Source organism: Schistocerca nitens, chromosome 8 (assembly GCF_023898315.1).
Source record: "Schistocerca nitens isolate TAMUIC-IGC-003100 chromosome 8, iqSchNite1.1, whole genome shotgun sequence".
NCBI lineage: Eukaryota > Metazoa > Arthropoda > Insecta > Orthoptera > Acrididae > Schistocerca > Schistocerca nitens.
Genome location: NC_064621.1, coordinates 609,109,627 through 609,128,768, shown reverse-complemented (window position 1 = coordinate 609,128,768; position 19,142 = coordinate 609,109,627). Strand labels below are relative to the sequence as shown.

Genomic DNA, 19,142 nt, shown 5'->3' with positions numbered 1-19,142 from the left:
GCAGGAGCATGAAAGGAATTAACTTCAAGAAAGGTGACCGAAAATTAAATACAAGGTAAATTTGATAGACAGGCATTAGGATGACAGATCGTACATGGAGTATAATTTAAAACCCACCAAACACATATTGGCTCCCTAGTGGAGGACACAAATTTGTGGTGCAAAAATGAGAGAGAGCATCTGTAATTTTTCAAGAAATTTGATGAAAAAAAGAATATACAACGTTGCCTACAGTAACCCAAGTCAACAACTGAAGGGATAAGCAGGCAGATGCAGTAATGTGCCTGAACTGATTTCACTATTCAAGAAGAAATAAGTTTACTTTGTGATAAAAGCACAAAATATTAAATATTTATAAAGAGATTTGGGCAACACACAACATACTAGTTGACCATAGCAAAAGGGTCAACAATGTTAGGTTTTCATGTGATTAAGCAACATCTGGCACATGCATTAAGACTGATGACATGGAAGAATTGCAGATTGTAACTTCAACATTATAGCTCCAGCAGTGATCTCCAAAAGGATCCAACAGCACAGCTTTACTTTGTAGTGCAGCAGCTGGTAAGCTGTCTACCCAATGAGAACACAGCAACTCATCGCTATGTCAATGAGCTCGGGCTAAACACATCAGCAGTGCAGCGCAGCTTGCTGTGCATTGAATTATGTGAGCTGTAAACAGCTCCAAGTTGTACTTCTTAACTGTATGTCTAATCACTCACAAAATGGATAGCATTATAGGGTGAAAAATTTCTGCTACCAGTCACAATAAATGATTATTTATTCATCACACGACCAGTTTTGGGCTCGCGCCCATTCTCAGGTGTTTATAAATTCATGTACATGTTTATATTGCTGTAGATTACTGTATAAAAAAATTGCTGGTGACTAAACAGATACAAGTTGAACAATTGTATGTGGGAAGGCAACATTTGTCAAAAATATCTTTTATTGTGACTGGTCGCGGAAATTTTTCTACACCCTATAAAGGAACAGTAATGGACGTCAACAGCATCCACTAAGGATAAAATTCACTGGATAGCATTATGTCAGAAATACTGAAGAAAATCGAAGAATTATCAAACTGTAGTAAAGCTCAAGCTTACATAAATTAGACAAATAGTATTAAAGCTACTGAAGACTAGTAATCTGATAGTATTAAAGCCAATAAAAATATTTGTCAAATAATATTAATACTCACAAACGAGCATTAGACCTGGTATCCCGGAAAGTAGACGAGATTTCTAGTATAGCTTCTATCTTTTAGTTACATAAGGATATCCAGTTTGAAACACAAAAATGATGGGATTTAGTCAAGGAGAAGGTTCAAGGATAGTTTAAAGAGGTAGATGTTAAGATAGAACATATATAGTAACTATCTGCCCAGGACATCGAAGATACACGTAATCAAATCTCAGATATTCAAGACTGCGTAGAAATGTTAAAAAACAGTAGAGATTTTGGTGAAGTAATTTAACCCCCACACACTAACTAGCTTGGAGGAAGTCAATAGGAATCGTTTTAACAAAAAATAAATAAAGGGATGTTGAAGCTACCACCACCACGACTGGCTTTATGAGAAATACAATAGAACACCACAATGAATTTGTGTGTCCTAGCAAACTTATTAAAGAATACAATGATCGCAAATATAATTACGAAAAAATATTTTATTCGTAGTGATGATTCAGAAGTACATTTAAGCTTTGAATGCAATGCATATCATGGAGGTGGGATTATTACCAGAGATATTAAGACGTGTACTTGTTTTAAGTTTGATTATAGTCAGCACATTAATATGAACAAACATATGAATGGAATATTTAGTTACGAATACATGTTACACAATCTGTCCTGCAATTTACTGTCTCTTGACACAGCAGTGTTTGTTACAAATGGAATGTGTTGGGTAAGATATGCTACATTCTGTAAATGCACTGTACTTACTCGAAAGAAGGGCAAAGGTATATCTACCCTCCCAACATGGGAAGAGATTGTTGTAATCAATCTAGGGAAAATCGCTGATTATTAGTGATGTGATGTCTTTCACATCATTTGAGGCAAGACGGTAAGAACTTTATTTATTTACTAAGAGTGTATAATCATATTTAGTTGTCTTTGTTACTTTATTACCTTACTGATTAATTTTATTACAGTGGAATCCAGCTTAACGAGCACCCCCCCCCCCTGCCAATAACAGGCAATTCTCGTGACAGGTGGGGGGGGAATTAGAAGAAGACTTAACGTGCAATGTTTTGCATAATGAGTGATGATTTTGTGTGATGTCACCAGCTGTTCGCGCGTGACGGGCGAGATACTTAACAATATGAACACCTTCCACTGTAGGCAGCCGCATATGAACAATGTCTGCAGTACGTACTGCGGTCTGGGTTTAGCAGCACTTTCTGCCAAAATCTCAGTGCAGCTTGTGATCACACAGTGCTTTTCTTCTTCTTCTTCTTCTTCTTCTTCTTCTTCTCCTCGTGTGTGTGTGTGTGTGTGTGTGTGTGTGTGTGTGTGTGTGTGTGTGTGTGTGTGTGTGTGCGCGAGCGCGCGCGCGCGCGCGCAAATTTTAATAACCTTTGTAGAAATGTACCCAAAGATAAAGTCGCAAGAAGACAACAATAAGAGAAAGAAAATTACATTAGAAATGAAAAGTAAAATCAATGGAAAATGTGAATGTGGTGCGAGCATTGTTGGTTTAGCATACACAACAATCAGTCTTAACTATTTGCACTGTCCGCAACAACAAGGCCAAGATTAAGGAAACAGATGCTACAAAGGGAGTGACAAGAGTAATCAATGGTTTTGTATTCTGGGCGATGTCGAAAGATTGCTCCTTATATGGATAAATGAAAAGGAATTCCAAGACAACGCTATTAATGAGAACATCACTTGTGGGAGGGTGAGAATTATCTTTGCTGACCTCGTTAAGAAGACACCAGGATCATCAACAGCCGAAGAAGTGTTTCAGGGAAGCCATAGGTGGTTTGAAAAGTTTAAGACAAGAACCGGCAAAGTAGCCAGCTCCGACAAAGGCAGCAGGGAGCGTCATCACCAACTTCAAGATGCTCATAGATTCTGAGGGTTATCTGCCGCAACAGGTTTTCAACTGTGACAAGACGGGTCTATTCTGGAAAAAGATGCCGAAGCGTACCGTTGTAACAGCAGAGGAGAATGCATTGCCTGGTCACAAGCCAATGAAAGACCATCTCATACTGCTGCTCTGTGCCAATGAATGTGGCCATTTGAAAATTGAAGCACTGCTTGCTTACCATTCAGGAACTCCACGAGCCTTCAAGACTTTTACAGTCCAGAAGAGCAGGTTATATATGATGTGGAGGTCCAAAAAGGCTTGGGTGTAACTATCACACGCCCCACCACATATGATAATTGTTGGTTCCACTGCTGGCCCACATTTAGTGCAGCTTCTGAGCTGAGGTGTTCTGGCACTTTTCCTCGCAATACACCAAGAAATATGTTACAGCCAAAAAGTTTTAGCACTAGAAGAGACTTCAATAGGCCTATTTCATTAAATCACAGCTCACGACATTTCTGAAACAATTATCAATAAAGGTTTGAAGGGGAAGGAAGAGGGGTGAGGGACAAGAGCTGGAGAGGTTTAGCAAAAGGAGTAGATTTTGGGAAAGTCACCCAGAACTGTGGGTCAGGGGAAATTTACCAAAGAGTTCGGGGTGACTTTCCCAAAATCTACCCCTTTTCCTAAACCTCACCAGTCATTTTCCTTCACCTTATTTTGTCAAAAACTGATTGTATTTCATTTTTAAATTATCAACAAAGGGGATCAGATACAAGAAAATACTCCCAAACATAGTTCAGCCTCCAAATGAAACTCATGTTTTCACAGGCTGTTCACTACATCAGGAAAAGTTGGGAAGGCAAACCAAAAACTGTATTATATGCAGAACACTCAGAAAATGCAACAAATCTACAACAGACTGTTTTACATGCATCCATTCTCGGAGTATTGCTCCGTGGTATGGAATAGAATTCTGGGATCATTACCAGATGAACTGACCAAGGATATTCAAAAAGTTCAAAGAAGGGCAGCATGTTTGTATTTTCAGGAGTCAGGGGGGAGAGTATTATGGACATGACACAAAAGTTGGAGTGGCATTAATTAAAACAAAGGTGTTTTTCACTTCAGCAAGATTCTGTGAAGTGTTAATATCTCATCCTTTCTCCTCAGAATGCAAAAATATTGTTTTTGTTCCCACCTACCTACGGAGAAATGACCATCGTAATAAAATAAGAAATCAGAGTGTTCATGAAATGATTTGGGTGTACAATATCCCCACATGCTATCTGAGAGCAGAATGGTCAAAAAAACTGTATGAAACTGGTTTCTGTGAACCCTCTGCCATGCGACGTCGATGAAATGACTGACAAGTTTACCACTTTCTGCAGTTGTGATTCCAACTGAGAAGAATGCTTGCAAGGCAAGTTTTTGAGTATTGAGGAATGTAAAAACAAGGGATAAGATATGTTGAGCAACAGGAGTGAAATGTTTTTTATAATTAATTGTAGAGCTTCATGCAAATCAAAGTTACCGTAGAAACAGAGTGTCCTAACTGCCCTTAACTTATTCACTACATAAATTTAGGCCTCCTTGAACTTCACTTTTAACAAATACAGTGTCCGAGAAAAATTTTTCTTCTCACCACCAACAACATTTCCCATAAATAAGCGCACTCTCAAACAAGCAACCTGAGAACCTTATGGTTTAGCCTGGAAATGCAGACAACTTGGTATAAAAGACCTCATTACATAGCGCCCCACCCCAACATAACACAATCTTAAACAATTTTTCTGTTACATTTTTAACAATGGAACTGTAGTTGGCTGATTAAAGCTACAGGGTACATCAATCAAAGCACTAATTGAAAGACCCATTCTGGCAACAAAGCCTGACTGGAGACTTTTTTAAGAACTGCTCTCCTTTCCACAGACTTCTCTTTAGAATAAGAGCAGACATACATATTATGGAAAGGGCTGAAGCGGAAGGTTCCCAAGATTTTGTCTTGATGGCAAAGTCTTCTATCTGACACTGTTTTTGACCAATACTATCATCCACACAAAATTTTAACTTTGTCACCACCTCCCCAGGTTAATTTCATATATGCTGTAGTTCAGAAGTGAAGTCTTTCTTAACACACATGAAACATTTTCAAATGTCCTTTGAGTATCACAGTTCTGGTACCCTGCAAGTAACATTTCCATCATATGTGTACTTAGTAAAACTGATTAACTTCATATTTTACAGAACTATAACAACTCCAGGAATTCAAAGAACTTTCATCAGCCCAGCCTCTTGTGGTATACAAACGATGTAAACAAGATGAATCTACTATTATTACACTAATAATCATTACAAGGGCTACATGTACTCTTTCACAATACATGGAAGCACAAGCCTCCCTACAACGCCAGAATCATGAGAAACAAGCTGGAACTGTTATTTGGTGGTACCCTGTCACTTTCCTTTGGCACAACCTTTTTAAAATAAAAAATGCACGAGGAGAATTTGCACATAGGAAAAAAATTAATTCCTGGCAGGTACCAAGTAACACTGAAGATTTTGAAAAGTTGGATGTTATGGGTAGTGTAACAGGTCCTTATGGGACAAAAACCTCTAAAATTAAACTCATAAAATTTGAAGCTCTACTTTTTTGAGGTAATATTTTTGTATGTATCTGCCAAGTGAACATGACAAACCTACTGAGAATCACTTTTTGGTTTGCCTCTGGTCTAGTATTGCTAATACTGTGCCTATTCCAATAGCTACATCAGGTAAATATTTTGTACTTTAATGTGCATATATTAACCTTATTTCAATATTTTAACGCAAATTTGCATGTCTGTCTCTTTCCCTCTGTCAGTTTCAAGCAGAGAGTGAGATCCTTACAACTCAGTATCTTTAATTTATAATTAGTGCTGCAGTGTGAGTCACAAACACATTTTGCAAGACAACCAGCAACTGGAATGGGGCAATTTCACTTTCCTGCAATAATGAAGGAAAATATCTACATGATCAACAACAGAATGCAAAAGCACTAATAAATACATTGTTTTGTATTCATCTTACTGTTAAAAGAATGATTTTTAGAGTAACCCTCCAGTCAGTATGGTTGTGTATTGGTAACTCAAATTGCGAACAAGAAGAAAACTCTAAAAAATAAATAAGAATGAGTTTTCACCACTAGTGAAGACTCACTTTTTTGTACCTAAACTCCCAACAATCAATCAACATGAAACATTCTGTTATATATTTGGATCAAATAACCTGCCACATTTATAACAGAAATGAGAGGTCATAACTGAGTTGCCGAGAATTTTCTTTACAAAGAATGGGGTTTAATCACTTTCTTGAGTACTATCATGTACACTGTGACCTAAATACAAACCTGCGAAACTGACTAAAATGAAAAACAAAGACATAATGAACACATTAATAAATTTGCTACAAAACATATACAGTGATTTGTAGAGTTTCCTTGCTTGCCTGCGAAGTTTAACATGGTTATAACCACAGAATCTCCATGTCAGCCAATGAAAATGAACATAAAAGAACAACTACAAGCACAGGAATAGAGTGTGAACAATGCAGTTGCAGAGGTATCCCTGTACATAACCCAGCAATAATCACTTTGCAGGTATGTGCTTCAATTTCCTCCATGACGTCAGAAAAGGTTTGGTTTAATAAATAATGCCAGCAAAAATTTAAGAGAGAATTTTGGCAATGAAGACATGGTTAGAAAATATGAAGGATCAAGAGTCAAAAGACAAGTATAGCAGAACAAAGAACAAAACAGCAACTATAATGAGGCAGGAAACAGTAAATATTACAAGGGGCTAACAGAAGAATCCAAAGAGGACTGTATCTACCACAGAACAAGACAAATACACCAGAAAGTACAGAAAGCAACACACATATAAGTAACAATATTATGAGAAGGAAAGTTGCTACCAATCAATGTAAAGGAGACACGTATTGAAAGCACACAGGGGAAGATACTCGTGAACAACACAAATAAAATTGCAGTGCACCGAATAGTTCATAAAATTACTTAACTGTTATGACCACAGGGAGTCTCAAATGTGAGGTACCAGATACCGTAGACAGCAAAGTAGAGACCCTCCCCAAATGAAGAAATATTACAAATTATGAAAAACCTATATAACAATAAGGCTTTTGGCAAAGATCAAATAGCAGGAGAACTAGTAAGAAATAGAGGGCTAAGGTTACGTATTAGAATCTCCCCCCCACCCCCAACGAAATATTTGTTGTGGAGACAGGACTGATTTGTAGTGTGGCCAGATATCTGGGAGGTCCAATACATAACTTTTACCAATGGGCAGACCTGTACTGCTTAAAATAATTACAAAACTGTTGAATGTTTTGGAATATGAAAAACTGCTTCACAACTGCAAAATGGCCATAATCTGCCCTGGAAAAAACCTATATGTGATGATTACAGAGGGATAACACTCAATTTTAGCTACAAAATTTTCAGTGTCCATTGAAGAGACTGATCCCTACTGCATAAAGAATTACAGGAGACTATCAAAGTGATTTCAGAACAAACAGATCAACTACAGATCACCTTTTTATGCTCTGACAGGCAACCACGAAAGGTCAGGAACTTGGCATTCACTTTTTTTTGCCGACTTAAACACAAATGTCAATACATCTAGTGCACATGTGTTTAGAGGAAACTTACTGTACAGTAAATATCAGTATAAGAATGTCTTAGCATTCTGAAATCAACACGATCTTAAAACAGAGACATTATCTCCAATAGTTTTTAATTTAGTTTTAGATAAAATAGAACACAGAAAAATTAGTAATAACATAATGAATCTGCTTGCACTTGTGGACATTTAGTTACAACAAGTGACAAAATGGACTTACAGCTCTGACAAGTTCTTACAGAAACATTGCAAGGTCAGATAGCAAGTTACAAATTAATGAGGAGAAAAAGTAGTACATGGTTGTGAGCAAGGCACCCAATGATGCTATCCATTTGAAATTTGATTAATATACTTTTAAAAGATTAAACTTATTTAAATATTTGGGAAACATTGTTTGCGGACAGAATAGAAACAAACTAAAGCAAGGATCGCAATGGCAGTGGCAAAGAGAACATTCTGGCCTATATATGTGCTGTGCAGTACAGCTATTTTAATAAGTTATAAAATGAGACCATAGCAAAGTGTAATTTCCTTGGTGGCTCTGTACGTGCCTGAAACACCGAAGTTAAGGAAAATGAACAAAATCTGCTATTCTTCAAGAGAAAGATATTAATGACAATATTTGGCCACAACATGGACCCCCCCCCCCAGTTACATGAAGAGAGGATATTTTTAAAAAAATATAATTCAGGTACTGACAGACCTGTAGTACTCAGGAGCTAATATTGGCCAAAGGATGCAGAAAAGAATATCAACATGGGCAAACACACAATTCAGATGGAAGAGTGAAGACCAGTAGCATTTTCAGGATACACGGAGGACATAAGGGACCAAGGATGACTGAGGACAAGATGAAATGATGCTGAATTATCTACCAAAGGTTGGAACAAATGAATAGGTAATCTAGGGAAGACAAACTGGCATTCTGGAGAAATGCAGGAACGTGCAAGGCAATACTTACCCTATGACTTCTCCTGGAGGACAGATAAGATATGTGACATTGTTGACAAATTCTGAGGTAACAAAGATAAAATACAGGGACTCAAAGTTAATAAACAACTTTAACAGAAAACAGACTCCAGTCTATGAGAGTCTAAGGACATTAAAGGGGACTAACCGAGAAGGGAGACAGTTACAGCCTATCACGTACACTATGCAATTTCCTCACCATGCCATCTAAAGGCTTTTTTGTATATCTACATCTATAATGCAGAAACCACAGAGAGATGCACAGCAGAGGGTACATCCCATTCACACAAGGAGTACGGGAAGCATGGTTGTCTGAATGCCTCTGTGTGTATAGGAATTATTCTAATCTTATTATCACGATATCTGTGTGAGCAAAGACGTAGGGGACTGTAGTGTATTCCTAGAATCACCATCTGAAGCCGGTTCTTGAAACTTTGTTAAGAGATTTTTTGGGCGAGTTTACATCTGCCTACAAGATTTTGCCAGTTCAGTTCTTTCAGTATTTCTGCAACACTCCCTCATGGATTAAATGAACCTGGGACCAATCGTGCTGCCCTTCTCTGTATAAATTCACTATCTCCTGTTATTCGTATTTGGTACATGTCCCTTACACTTGAGCAATATTCTAGAACAGGTTGGAAAAGTGATTTCTAAGCATTCTCCTTTGTAGATTGACTGCACTTCCCAGTATTCTACCAATAAACCGAAGCCTGCCACCTGCTTTACTCACGGCTGAACCTATGTGATCATTCCATTTCACATCACTACAAAGTGTTACACCTAGGTATTTGTACGAGTTGGCCTATTCAAACAGCGACACACTGTGTTTTTTCGTTTTGTGAAGGGATACTGTGAAGTGCACAGTTTTACACTTCTGAACATTTAGAGCAAATTGCCAATCTTTGAACCCATTTGACTGAATATTCATGCAGCTTCTCTCAGACAGTATTTCATTATAGATAACTGCTTCATCTGCAAAAAGTATGAAGTTAGTATTAATACTGTCTACAGGGTCGTTAATATATAACATGAACAGCAAGAGTTCCAACACCTTTCCCTGGGGCACACCTGAAGTTAATTCTACATCTGATGATTACTCCATTCAATATAACATGCTGTGTCTCCTACCAAAAAGTCCTCACAAACTTCATTTTATGCCCATATGATCACACATTTGACAATAAGGGCAAATGTCGTTCTGACTTGAATGTTTTCCAAAAATTAAGAATCACTCCATCTACCTGGTTGCCTTGATCCAAAGCTATCAGTATGTCGTGTGACAAAAGTGCGAATTGGGTTCCCATGATCGAGGTTTTTGAAACACATGCTGGTTGGCATTAAGGAGGTCATTCTGTTCAAGGTACCAAATTATGTTTGAGCTCAGAATATGTTCTAAGATTCTACAGCAAACTGATGTCAAGGATGATGAACAGTAGTTTTGTGGATCATTTCTACTACCCTTCTTATAGATGGGTGTGACCTGTGCTTTTTTCCAAGATCTGGGCAGGGTTTCTTATTTGAGGAATCTACGGTAGATTATAGTCAGAAAAGGGGCTAACTCAGCAGCAAATTCTGCTGCTGCTGACAGGGATTCCACCAGAGCCCGGACCTTTGTTCAATTTTAACAATTTCAGCTGTTTCTCAACACCACTGACACTAATATTTATTTAATTCATCTTTTCAGTGGTACGAGGAGTAAATTGGGGCAATTCTCCAGGGTTTTCCTTTGTAAAAGAACATTTGAAAATTGAGCTAAGCATTCAGCTTTTGCTTTGCTAGCCTTAATTTCAGTTTTTGTTTCCTTCGCTAGGGATTGGACACCAACCTTCGTGCCGTTACATATGACCAGAATTGCTTTGGTTTTGTGAAATATCATTTGACAACATTCTGCTATGACAGTCATTGCTCTCTTGACAGCCAAATGTTTCATTCAAAACCTCTCTGTCTATAGCCCTATGCTTTTTGTTTTTTTTTTTTTTTCTTTCTTTATCTTCCTGCTTGGTTTAGTTGTCCTTTGTACCATGGTAATCACTGCTGCTGCAACCTTGTTATGGTCACCGATGTGGACATCCTTGAGGTGGTCACGTCTATTTGTTGCCATTAGATGCATTATATTTCCATAATGATTGGGGTTCCTAATTATCAGTTCTAGGTAGTTTTCAGAGAAGACATTTAGCAATGTTTCACAGGATGTTTTATCACATCTATTACTAACAAAACTATAACTTTGCTACTTGATTTGTAGATGGTTAAACGCGCCACTGATGATTTCAGAATGATTAGGGAACTGAGGGTTTCTCTACAGTTTTAGGTTACACAGGAGATTAGTCTGTTGAGTGATAAAAGGATCCAATTATTTTTACCCGCCACTGATACTGAATCCTGCCCAAACAGTCTCACATGCATCTTCAATTTCTATCTCAGTGTATTTCCCTGCCCTTTCGATATACACTTAAACTTTCCCCAAAAATCTCACTGCTATCAATTTCAGGTTTCAACCACCATTCTGTACCTAATATTATGTGAGCTTCACTGCTTTTTCTGAGCACTTCAAACTCTGGCACTTTGCTGCAAATGCTTTACCAGTCTACCATTAGGATTTTAATATTCTCACCTGTAGGAGGCATTTTTCGATCTTACACTGATACTTCTGGGCTTCCTACAGCTATTGTTACCTGGACAGGGTGGAGAATCGCCTGATCTGAAAAACCCTTGTATGCACCCCACACACAGTCAGTTACCTGAGTAGCAGCCTCTCATGCTTAGTGCTCACCTGACCCATTTAGGGGCACCCTACAGCTCTCAGTTCTTTGGCTGAAGTCCAGGAAGTTGCAGCCTAGTTTGTCACAGAAGCTTCAAAGTTTCTGGTTCAGTTCTGCCACTCGACCCAGAACCAATGGGCCATAATCAGTTCTAGGTACAATGCCGCAAATTGTGGGCTCCGCAGAAACATTTTGTGCAAGGAGGGTCTTCTCAAACTTCTCTGCCAGTCTCTGAAATGGCCCACGAATGACCGCTGAGGCCAGATGACACATGTGCTACAATATGCAGTTTGTTGCAGCCTTTTCCCTCCATAGCTGCTGGAATAGCCTCTTAACATGCTGAATGAGGCCCCACAAGCATACACATTGCATTGGCAACCTTTCCTTTCCTTTGCTGCCATTTCCCTAAAGGGTACACACCTTATATGTCTGTCATGTTACTGTACTTTTTTTTTTCTCCCGTAGCAATTTAGATTCAATCAGGGAGAAATGCTTTGAGCACACTTTTAATATAAGAAATAAAGAATATTTTATGCTCCCTACTCATCACTTAAACTTGTATGCTCAGACTATGCAGTATGGGAACAAAAATTTACACTACACTAAAAGACATGAACATTCCGAGTAAGAACTTACATTTGAGTAAGATGTAGTTTATAAACTGTCTTGTTATGTGAATATATATATATATATATATATATATATATAAATAAAATAATAATAAAAAAAATAAAAATATTTTGACATGCCTCCGGTACTGTAATCAAATGATTAGCATATGTACTGAATGAGACAAATCAATCACAATTCACAATATGAGGAGAACAATTTAATAATGTTACTGTGTTCAACATAAACCTGTACTGATTAAATCAGTGTTAGAAAATTAGGTAACTACTTGAGGGTGCGTTTCTGGATGAGGTACAGAATATATTGCTTCCCCCTACTTATACCTCCCGAGGAGATCACGAATGTAAAATTAGAGAGATTCGAGTGTGCACGGAGGCTTTCAAACAGTCTTTCTTCCCGCGAACCATACACAACTGGAACAGAAAAGGGAGGTAATGACAGTGGCACATAAAGTGCCCTCCGCCACACACCATTGGGTGGCTTGCGGAGTATAAATGTAGATGTAGATATTGTAAGCCAAAATCTGATGTCTCCCGTACAATACACTCGGATGATCAGTAAAATGTATGTTTTGAGATTAATAAATTATAGTCTGTACTTTGTGTAAACAGTACACAGGAAACAAAGATGAAATTTGGAAAGGGGATTTAAGTACAGAGTGAAGTACTAAAAACTTTTGACGTTTGCTGATAACTGTCAAGAAACAGCACAGGAACTGACTGACTGGCTGAAGAGATGTCTGGCAACTTCATTTCCAATCATACAGGTCAAGAATTAATGAATCACATCATCACTATTTCAAAGTTTACTGAAAAAAGTACACTATGTTATCAAAAGTATCCAGACACCCCCCAAAACATACATTTTTCATATTAGGTGCATTGTGCTACCACTTACTGCCAGGTACTCCACATCAGCAACCTCAGTGGTCATTAGACATCGTGAGAGAGCAGAATGGGTGCTCTGCGGAACTCACGGACTTCAAACGTGGTCAGGTGATTGGGTGTCAATTATGTCATACGTCTGTAAGCGAGATTGCCATACTCCTAAACACCCTTAGGTCCACTGTTTCTGATGTGTTAGTGAAGAGGAAATGTGAAGGGACACGTACAGCACAAAAGTGTACAGACCGACCTCGTCCGTTGACTGAGACCGCCAACAGTTGAAGAGGGTCATAATGTGCAATACGCAGACCTCAATCCAGACCATCACACAGGAACTAAAAACTGCATCAGGATCCACTGCAAGTACTATGAAAATTGGGCAGAAGGTGAGAAAACTTTGATTTCATGGTCGAGTGGCTGCTCATAAGCCACCCATCACGCTGGTAAATGCCAAACAACACCTCGCTTGGTGTAAGGAGCGTGAACATTGGACGACTGAACAGTGGAAAAACGTTATGTGGAGTGATGAATCACAGTATACAATGTGGCGATCCGATGGCAGGGTGAGGGTATGGCGAATGCTCAGTGAACATCAACTGCCAGCATGTGTAGTGCCAACAGTAAAATTTGGAGGTGGCGGTGTTATGGTGTGGTCCTGTTTTTCATGGAGGGGGCTCACGCCCCTTGTTTCGCATGACACTATCATAGCACAGTCCTATACGTTTTAAGCACATTCCTGCTTCCTACTGTTGAAGAGCAATTCGAGGATGGCGACTGCATCTTTCAACACAATCGAGCACCTGTTCATGATGCAAGACCTGTGGCGGAGTGGTTACATGACAATAATATCTCTGTAATGAACTGGCCTGCACAGAGTCCTGATCTGAATCCTACAGAACACCTTTGGGATGTTTTGAAATGCCGACTTCATGCCAGGCCTCACTGACTGACATCGATACCTCTCCTCAGTGCAGCACTCCGTGAAGAATGGGCTGCCATTCCCCAAGAAACCTTCCAGCACCTGCTTGAACATATGCCTGTGAGAGTGGAAGCTGCCATTAAAGCTAAGGGTGGGCCAACACCATACTGAATCCCAGCATTACCAATTGAGGGTGCCACGAACTTCTAAGTCATTTTCACCCAGGTGTCCGCATACTTTTGATCACATAGTGTATATGCTGAAGTTCCACACGATACCTCTTCAGAACTACAATATTTTTGTAAAACACTACAGACCTCTCTAAATGACAGTATTTGTGAAAATATCTTAATGAAAGGGAAAATTGGAAACCTGTAATACAGAAACTAAAAATGATACAGATCTGAATTTACTTTCAACAAATACTTTGACACACACACTCACTCTTTTCTGAGCTGTTTTTTGGAAAAATAAACTACAAAAATTTGTAACATTTTGAGAATAATCACAGGATGTGAACTGTCTTGAGAAACGATAAAGTGGAAGGACTGCTAACTGTTGGCTATGACATTAATGCATAAAATGCTTAAACTGTGAAAATATTTTTACATGAAGATTAAAGAATTTGAAAATTTTTGGTTATTTACAACTTATTTTCTCCAAAACCCCTATCCTAAATGTTCTAAAAATTTCATGGTACATTATCTGATCGTTGTACTTATGGAACGTACAACCTGAGTCAGTAATATTAGTCTGTACAAAATGTGAGAAATTTTTGAGGTAGACATAGCTTTACTCTTTTTTAAAAAAAAACACGGACACTTAAATATTTAAAATGATTGTTGATTTTAAGCAAACTTAATGCAAAAACTAATATTTCTGAATCAAAATAATTACTCCACAACATTATAAGTGAGTGGGAAAACAATTCATAATTTTGTTCGAAAGCAAACATGAGATATAGAACATTTGTACTAATTTTTCTTTTTGTGATATTATTCACAAATTAAGTACCTTCACTTTGATAGCTGCCATCCATTCCACATCAAACGCTCCCTTCCCTACAGCCTAGGTATTCATGGCAAACGTATCTGCTCCAGTGACTAATCCCTCAACAATTATACCAATAAAGTAACCAGTGCTTTCCTCTCCCGCAACTATCCTGCAGACCTTGTCCACAAACAGATCTCCCGAGCAATACATTCCTCCCTGTCCAACAACAATGTTCCTATCCCCAGACCACACAGAAGCATCCCCCTTGTCACCCAATATTATCCTGGCCTCGAAAACATCAACAAATTACTCCGCCAGGGATATGACTTTCTCAAGTCAACCCCTGAAATGAGATCATCCCTTGACAAAATTCTCCCCACACCACCCAGAGTTGCCTTTCGTGGCCCCCCTAACATCCTTGTTAAACCCTACAATATTCCCAGACTACCTTCTCTACCCAGCGGTTCCTACCCCTGTAACCGACCCCGCTGAAAAACCTGCCCCATGCATCCCCACCACAACCACCTACTCCAGCCCGCTACTGGTAAAACATACACAATTCAAGGCAGGGACACATGTGAAACTACACATGTCATTTATCAACTGACATGCCTGCACTGCACAGCCTTTTACATCGGTATGACAACAACTATACATCGGTATGACAACAACTAAACTGGCTGAGCGCATGAATGGACACAGACGAACTGTCCGCCTAGGAGATGTCCAATACACAGTAGCGGAACATGCCCTCCAGCATAAATCTAGGGACCTAGGAACCTGCTACACTGTATGTGCCATTTGGCTTTTCCCACCCAACACCAGTCCCTCTGAACTGCGGAGATGGGAACTTGCACTCCAACACATCCTTTCATCCCGCCATCCCCCTGGACTGAACCTACGTTAAACCACCTCACTCTCATTTACTCTTCAGTCTTCTCCTCTTTCCCTTTCCTCTTTAGCCATTCACGCATCTTTTCATCCTACATAGTTGTATTTATCTTTATACCATATACCTCTTTACTTCTGTATGCACCCTCTTTGGTTTGAAGCTGGCACAGTACTTACAGTAGAATATCTTTGGCTTCCCTCTGACAACCATGCCTCCATCCTTGCTACCCTCCCTGTTTTCCTTTCCCTGTTGCTTCATAACCTGGGTTGTGAGTAACTGAATCTACTTTACCTTCTTCCCTTTCTTTCCCCTCTCTCCTCCCTGATGAAGGAACATTTGTTCCGAAAGCTAGGAACGTAAATTTTGGTTCTGTTTTTTGTGTATCTATCGGCTGTACTGAGCTGAGGTAAGTACTGGCCAGCCCCTCTTATCTCTTTGTTAGTATTTGTTTCACATCTTTATATGATGATTTTCCATTAATTATTGTCTTCTGTCACTACTGTACTTCACAATCTTCTATGAATTAAAATTGCCTACAATGTACCAATCCACACTCAACTGCTGAAAAAGAGTTATTTTTTTCCATCTGCTTCTCATTGAACTTTTACAGCAGATCTGAATTTGCACACAGACAAGGATGATTCAACAAGAGCAGTACTTGGGAAATGGGAACTGCACTCTGACCTTGATGATGGGCATATGAAAGCACTGGCAGAACCATGAGGTGCCGCAAAGGAGGCAATTTTATTTTCCCGTTCATGAGAGACACTATCTCTCCCTTCCATCACTGATTGTCACACACACAAGAAATGAAGTGGCTCACTACGAAGTCTTCTAATGTAGACTGTGTATGCAGAGGCATGTCACACAGTAACAGGCTGCATTTTGTGGAGAACCATTCTTGCAATGTATGTGCCACTCTGGGATGCAACCCAGTAGCAACTTTAAATCCTGCTACAGGCTTCATAGCAGACCACTCTTCTCTCTTTTTTAAACAGAATTCCCTTAATGTAATTTCATTTAGAATTAAGAGTTTCATGTTTGTTACTAATGTTGATATGGTGTGTTCAAACCCAGCGGCATTCTTACAGCATCAACAGCTTCATGCTGGAAATTAAATCTTGTTGCAAGATGTTTACAGAGACCGTCTATCCCATCACATGCACTTTTTTCCATGACCTACTGCTGAAAATATCCATTCTTTTTGTCTTAATTCTTGTACTACAATGTTCACCGAGCTCATAAATCTGAAAGCGGTTTTTACATTGAGACACTGCACCATCAGTCATACACCACTTGTTTAGTAAATGCGTGGCCTCTACATGCTATGTCATCAATTATCATGCTAACAGTGTAGCATGCATGTGCAATGTCATTAATGAGAGCATCACTGAGAATACCAAAACAGTGTGATGTTTCCAGGAAGTGAGCAACACATGCGAATATTTATACCTGTGATGTGTGCCAGTGGTAACTTTGCTTTCGTTAAGCAAAGGAACAGATAAATTCTCAGCGAAGAATTGATGTGCAGTATTATGGGATTCTGCCCGATTTTACGTCTGGTATGACCGGTCTCTGAATTGTCCAGATATGATGGTGAGCTATTCCTTTCAAGACCCAATGCCTAACCTCTGTAACACACTTCTCTTGCTCTACCATCGTCTTCACCAACTCTCCTTCCTCCCTCAATGCATAGGTTATGTCGCTGTCAGTATCCTGAAGGTGTAATGCTTCAACAGTCAATGTAATTTTCAATTTAAAAGTGGAGATTGTAAAGACAGTGTGATATAGAAGAATGCGATGTAATAAAATAACAGAAACAAATTACGGAGCAGGCTCATTTCAAAATTATTATATCATTTGGAACCTACAATGTCAAAAATTTCAGCCTCAAAAAGGTGCCCAGGATTCTTCAATTACTAGTACTTCTAGGTAGGCTATGTAGTTTTGGCACAGAAAGGAATGCAAAACAAGGCTGTAAAACTGTTGACAACCTACCTGTGGCAATAAAATCTTTAGCAGCAGAAAAGTTTTCAAATGTTGATGTGTTCATTTAAAGACGTTTCTGCTTTTCGGATGCCTTTGCATACCAAAGAAACATAAAAAGGATAAAAATAAGTGGTCAATAATTGGTTCGACATAAAATTTAATATTCTAAATATGTTCGTACGATCGACGTGACTAACAGATTTCACATCAGCAAAGTGAACGTCAAATGTTTTTTCACCGTTATCAAAACAAACAGGAATTACGATTCAGTTGTTAAACTATAATTGCTTCCGTAGCACATCAACACTATTTCAAATATTCGTGAAGGTCACATCACCTTCTCGAACCGTCACGTTTAAATTAAGGTAATATACTTCATACCGGCCTAAAAGCAGTAATACACCAACTGCTACAAGCGGTTGAATTATTTACTGTCCTACCTGTATGATCATCAATCAGTTCACACGAAATATTAAACACACATTGTTTATTTTACTGTGCGTTTTACAGCAAAGAATTTTAAAAAGTCCTACCTTATGTACACACTGTTCCTCAATAGGGAGTTTTAAGTACTCCGTATTTTCTTCCATTATTTAACCTGGAAAGATAAAACGGTTGTCACAAACTTCTACAAAAACATTAAAATGTAAGTTGACAGTTAGGGCCAACAAATATACACAGGACACACGCTTCCAAAACAGTTTTTTTTCTCATAACGACGTATTTCTTTGACACACACCTGTGTACATATAAATAGCAAACAAAAACAATTTGTCCACTTCAGTACAAATTTAGTTTGACAGTACTACGCCTTCAACGAACTATCCTCGTGCAAAGACTCCACTACCTTAACCATAACTGTCGTTCTGTGTTTACAAAATTTTATCGTGTTATTGAGCAACAGACGTACAAAATTTTGAGCTGCAACCACTCACCTTACCACAACAAATGCTTAGAAATTCCTACATACAGTACACACCTAACGACAACTGCATTTAAACCCTATATGGTTTGCAAGAGAAGTTTCGATTGGTCAATAGCGGAGAAAGATAAGTCTTTCTTTACCTCGAGTCAGAGATGATGTAACAATGTATTTAAAATTACCGTATTTTTTTATGAGAAAGAAAAAGTAAATTATAGAGAAGGAAAACGAAATATGCTGGCATATCCAAGCAAAAAAATTAAAATGTCGAGTGGTAATTCGTAGTTATTCGCCTCAAATTTGGAGCTTCAGACCAGAAAGCGCCAAAAATAACACAAGTGTCTTAATTGATATCAAAATTCAGCAAATGTGTGGCAGCGGCAGCTCCTGATATTCATATGAGTAACCAATAATGTTTCCTGAGTGATACTAACCATAAACTAAATCTTTCCAGCATGAATTTTTCACT

At 38.6% G+C, this 19,142-nt stretch overlaps 1 protein-coding gene across 2 annotated transcripts in view; it reads right to left on the bottom strand.

Moving 5' to 3' along the window:
* Window positions 1-18,776, bottom strand: part of LOC126198491 (protein mini spindles) — a 170,248-nt gene extending 151,472 nt beyond the window's left edge. Inside the window, exons 1-2 of one of the 2 annotated variants that reach the window (XM_049934864.1) lie at window positions 18,687-18,776; window positions 18,285-18,349 (exon numbers count right to left, since the gene is read on the bottom strand). In XM_049934864.1, the coding sequence (XP_049790821.1) occupies window positions 18,285-18,341 (57 nt within the window). In that variant the 5' untranslated portion in view covers window positions 18,342-18,349; window positions 18,687-18,776. Of the gene's footprint in view, window positions 1-18,284; window positions 18,350-18,490; window positions 18,564-18,686 lie in introns of those variants that run through there. The other variant, XM_049934865.1, reaches the window with a different exon arrangement.
* Window positions 18,777-19,142: the final 366 nt, after the last annotated feature.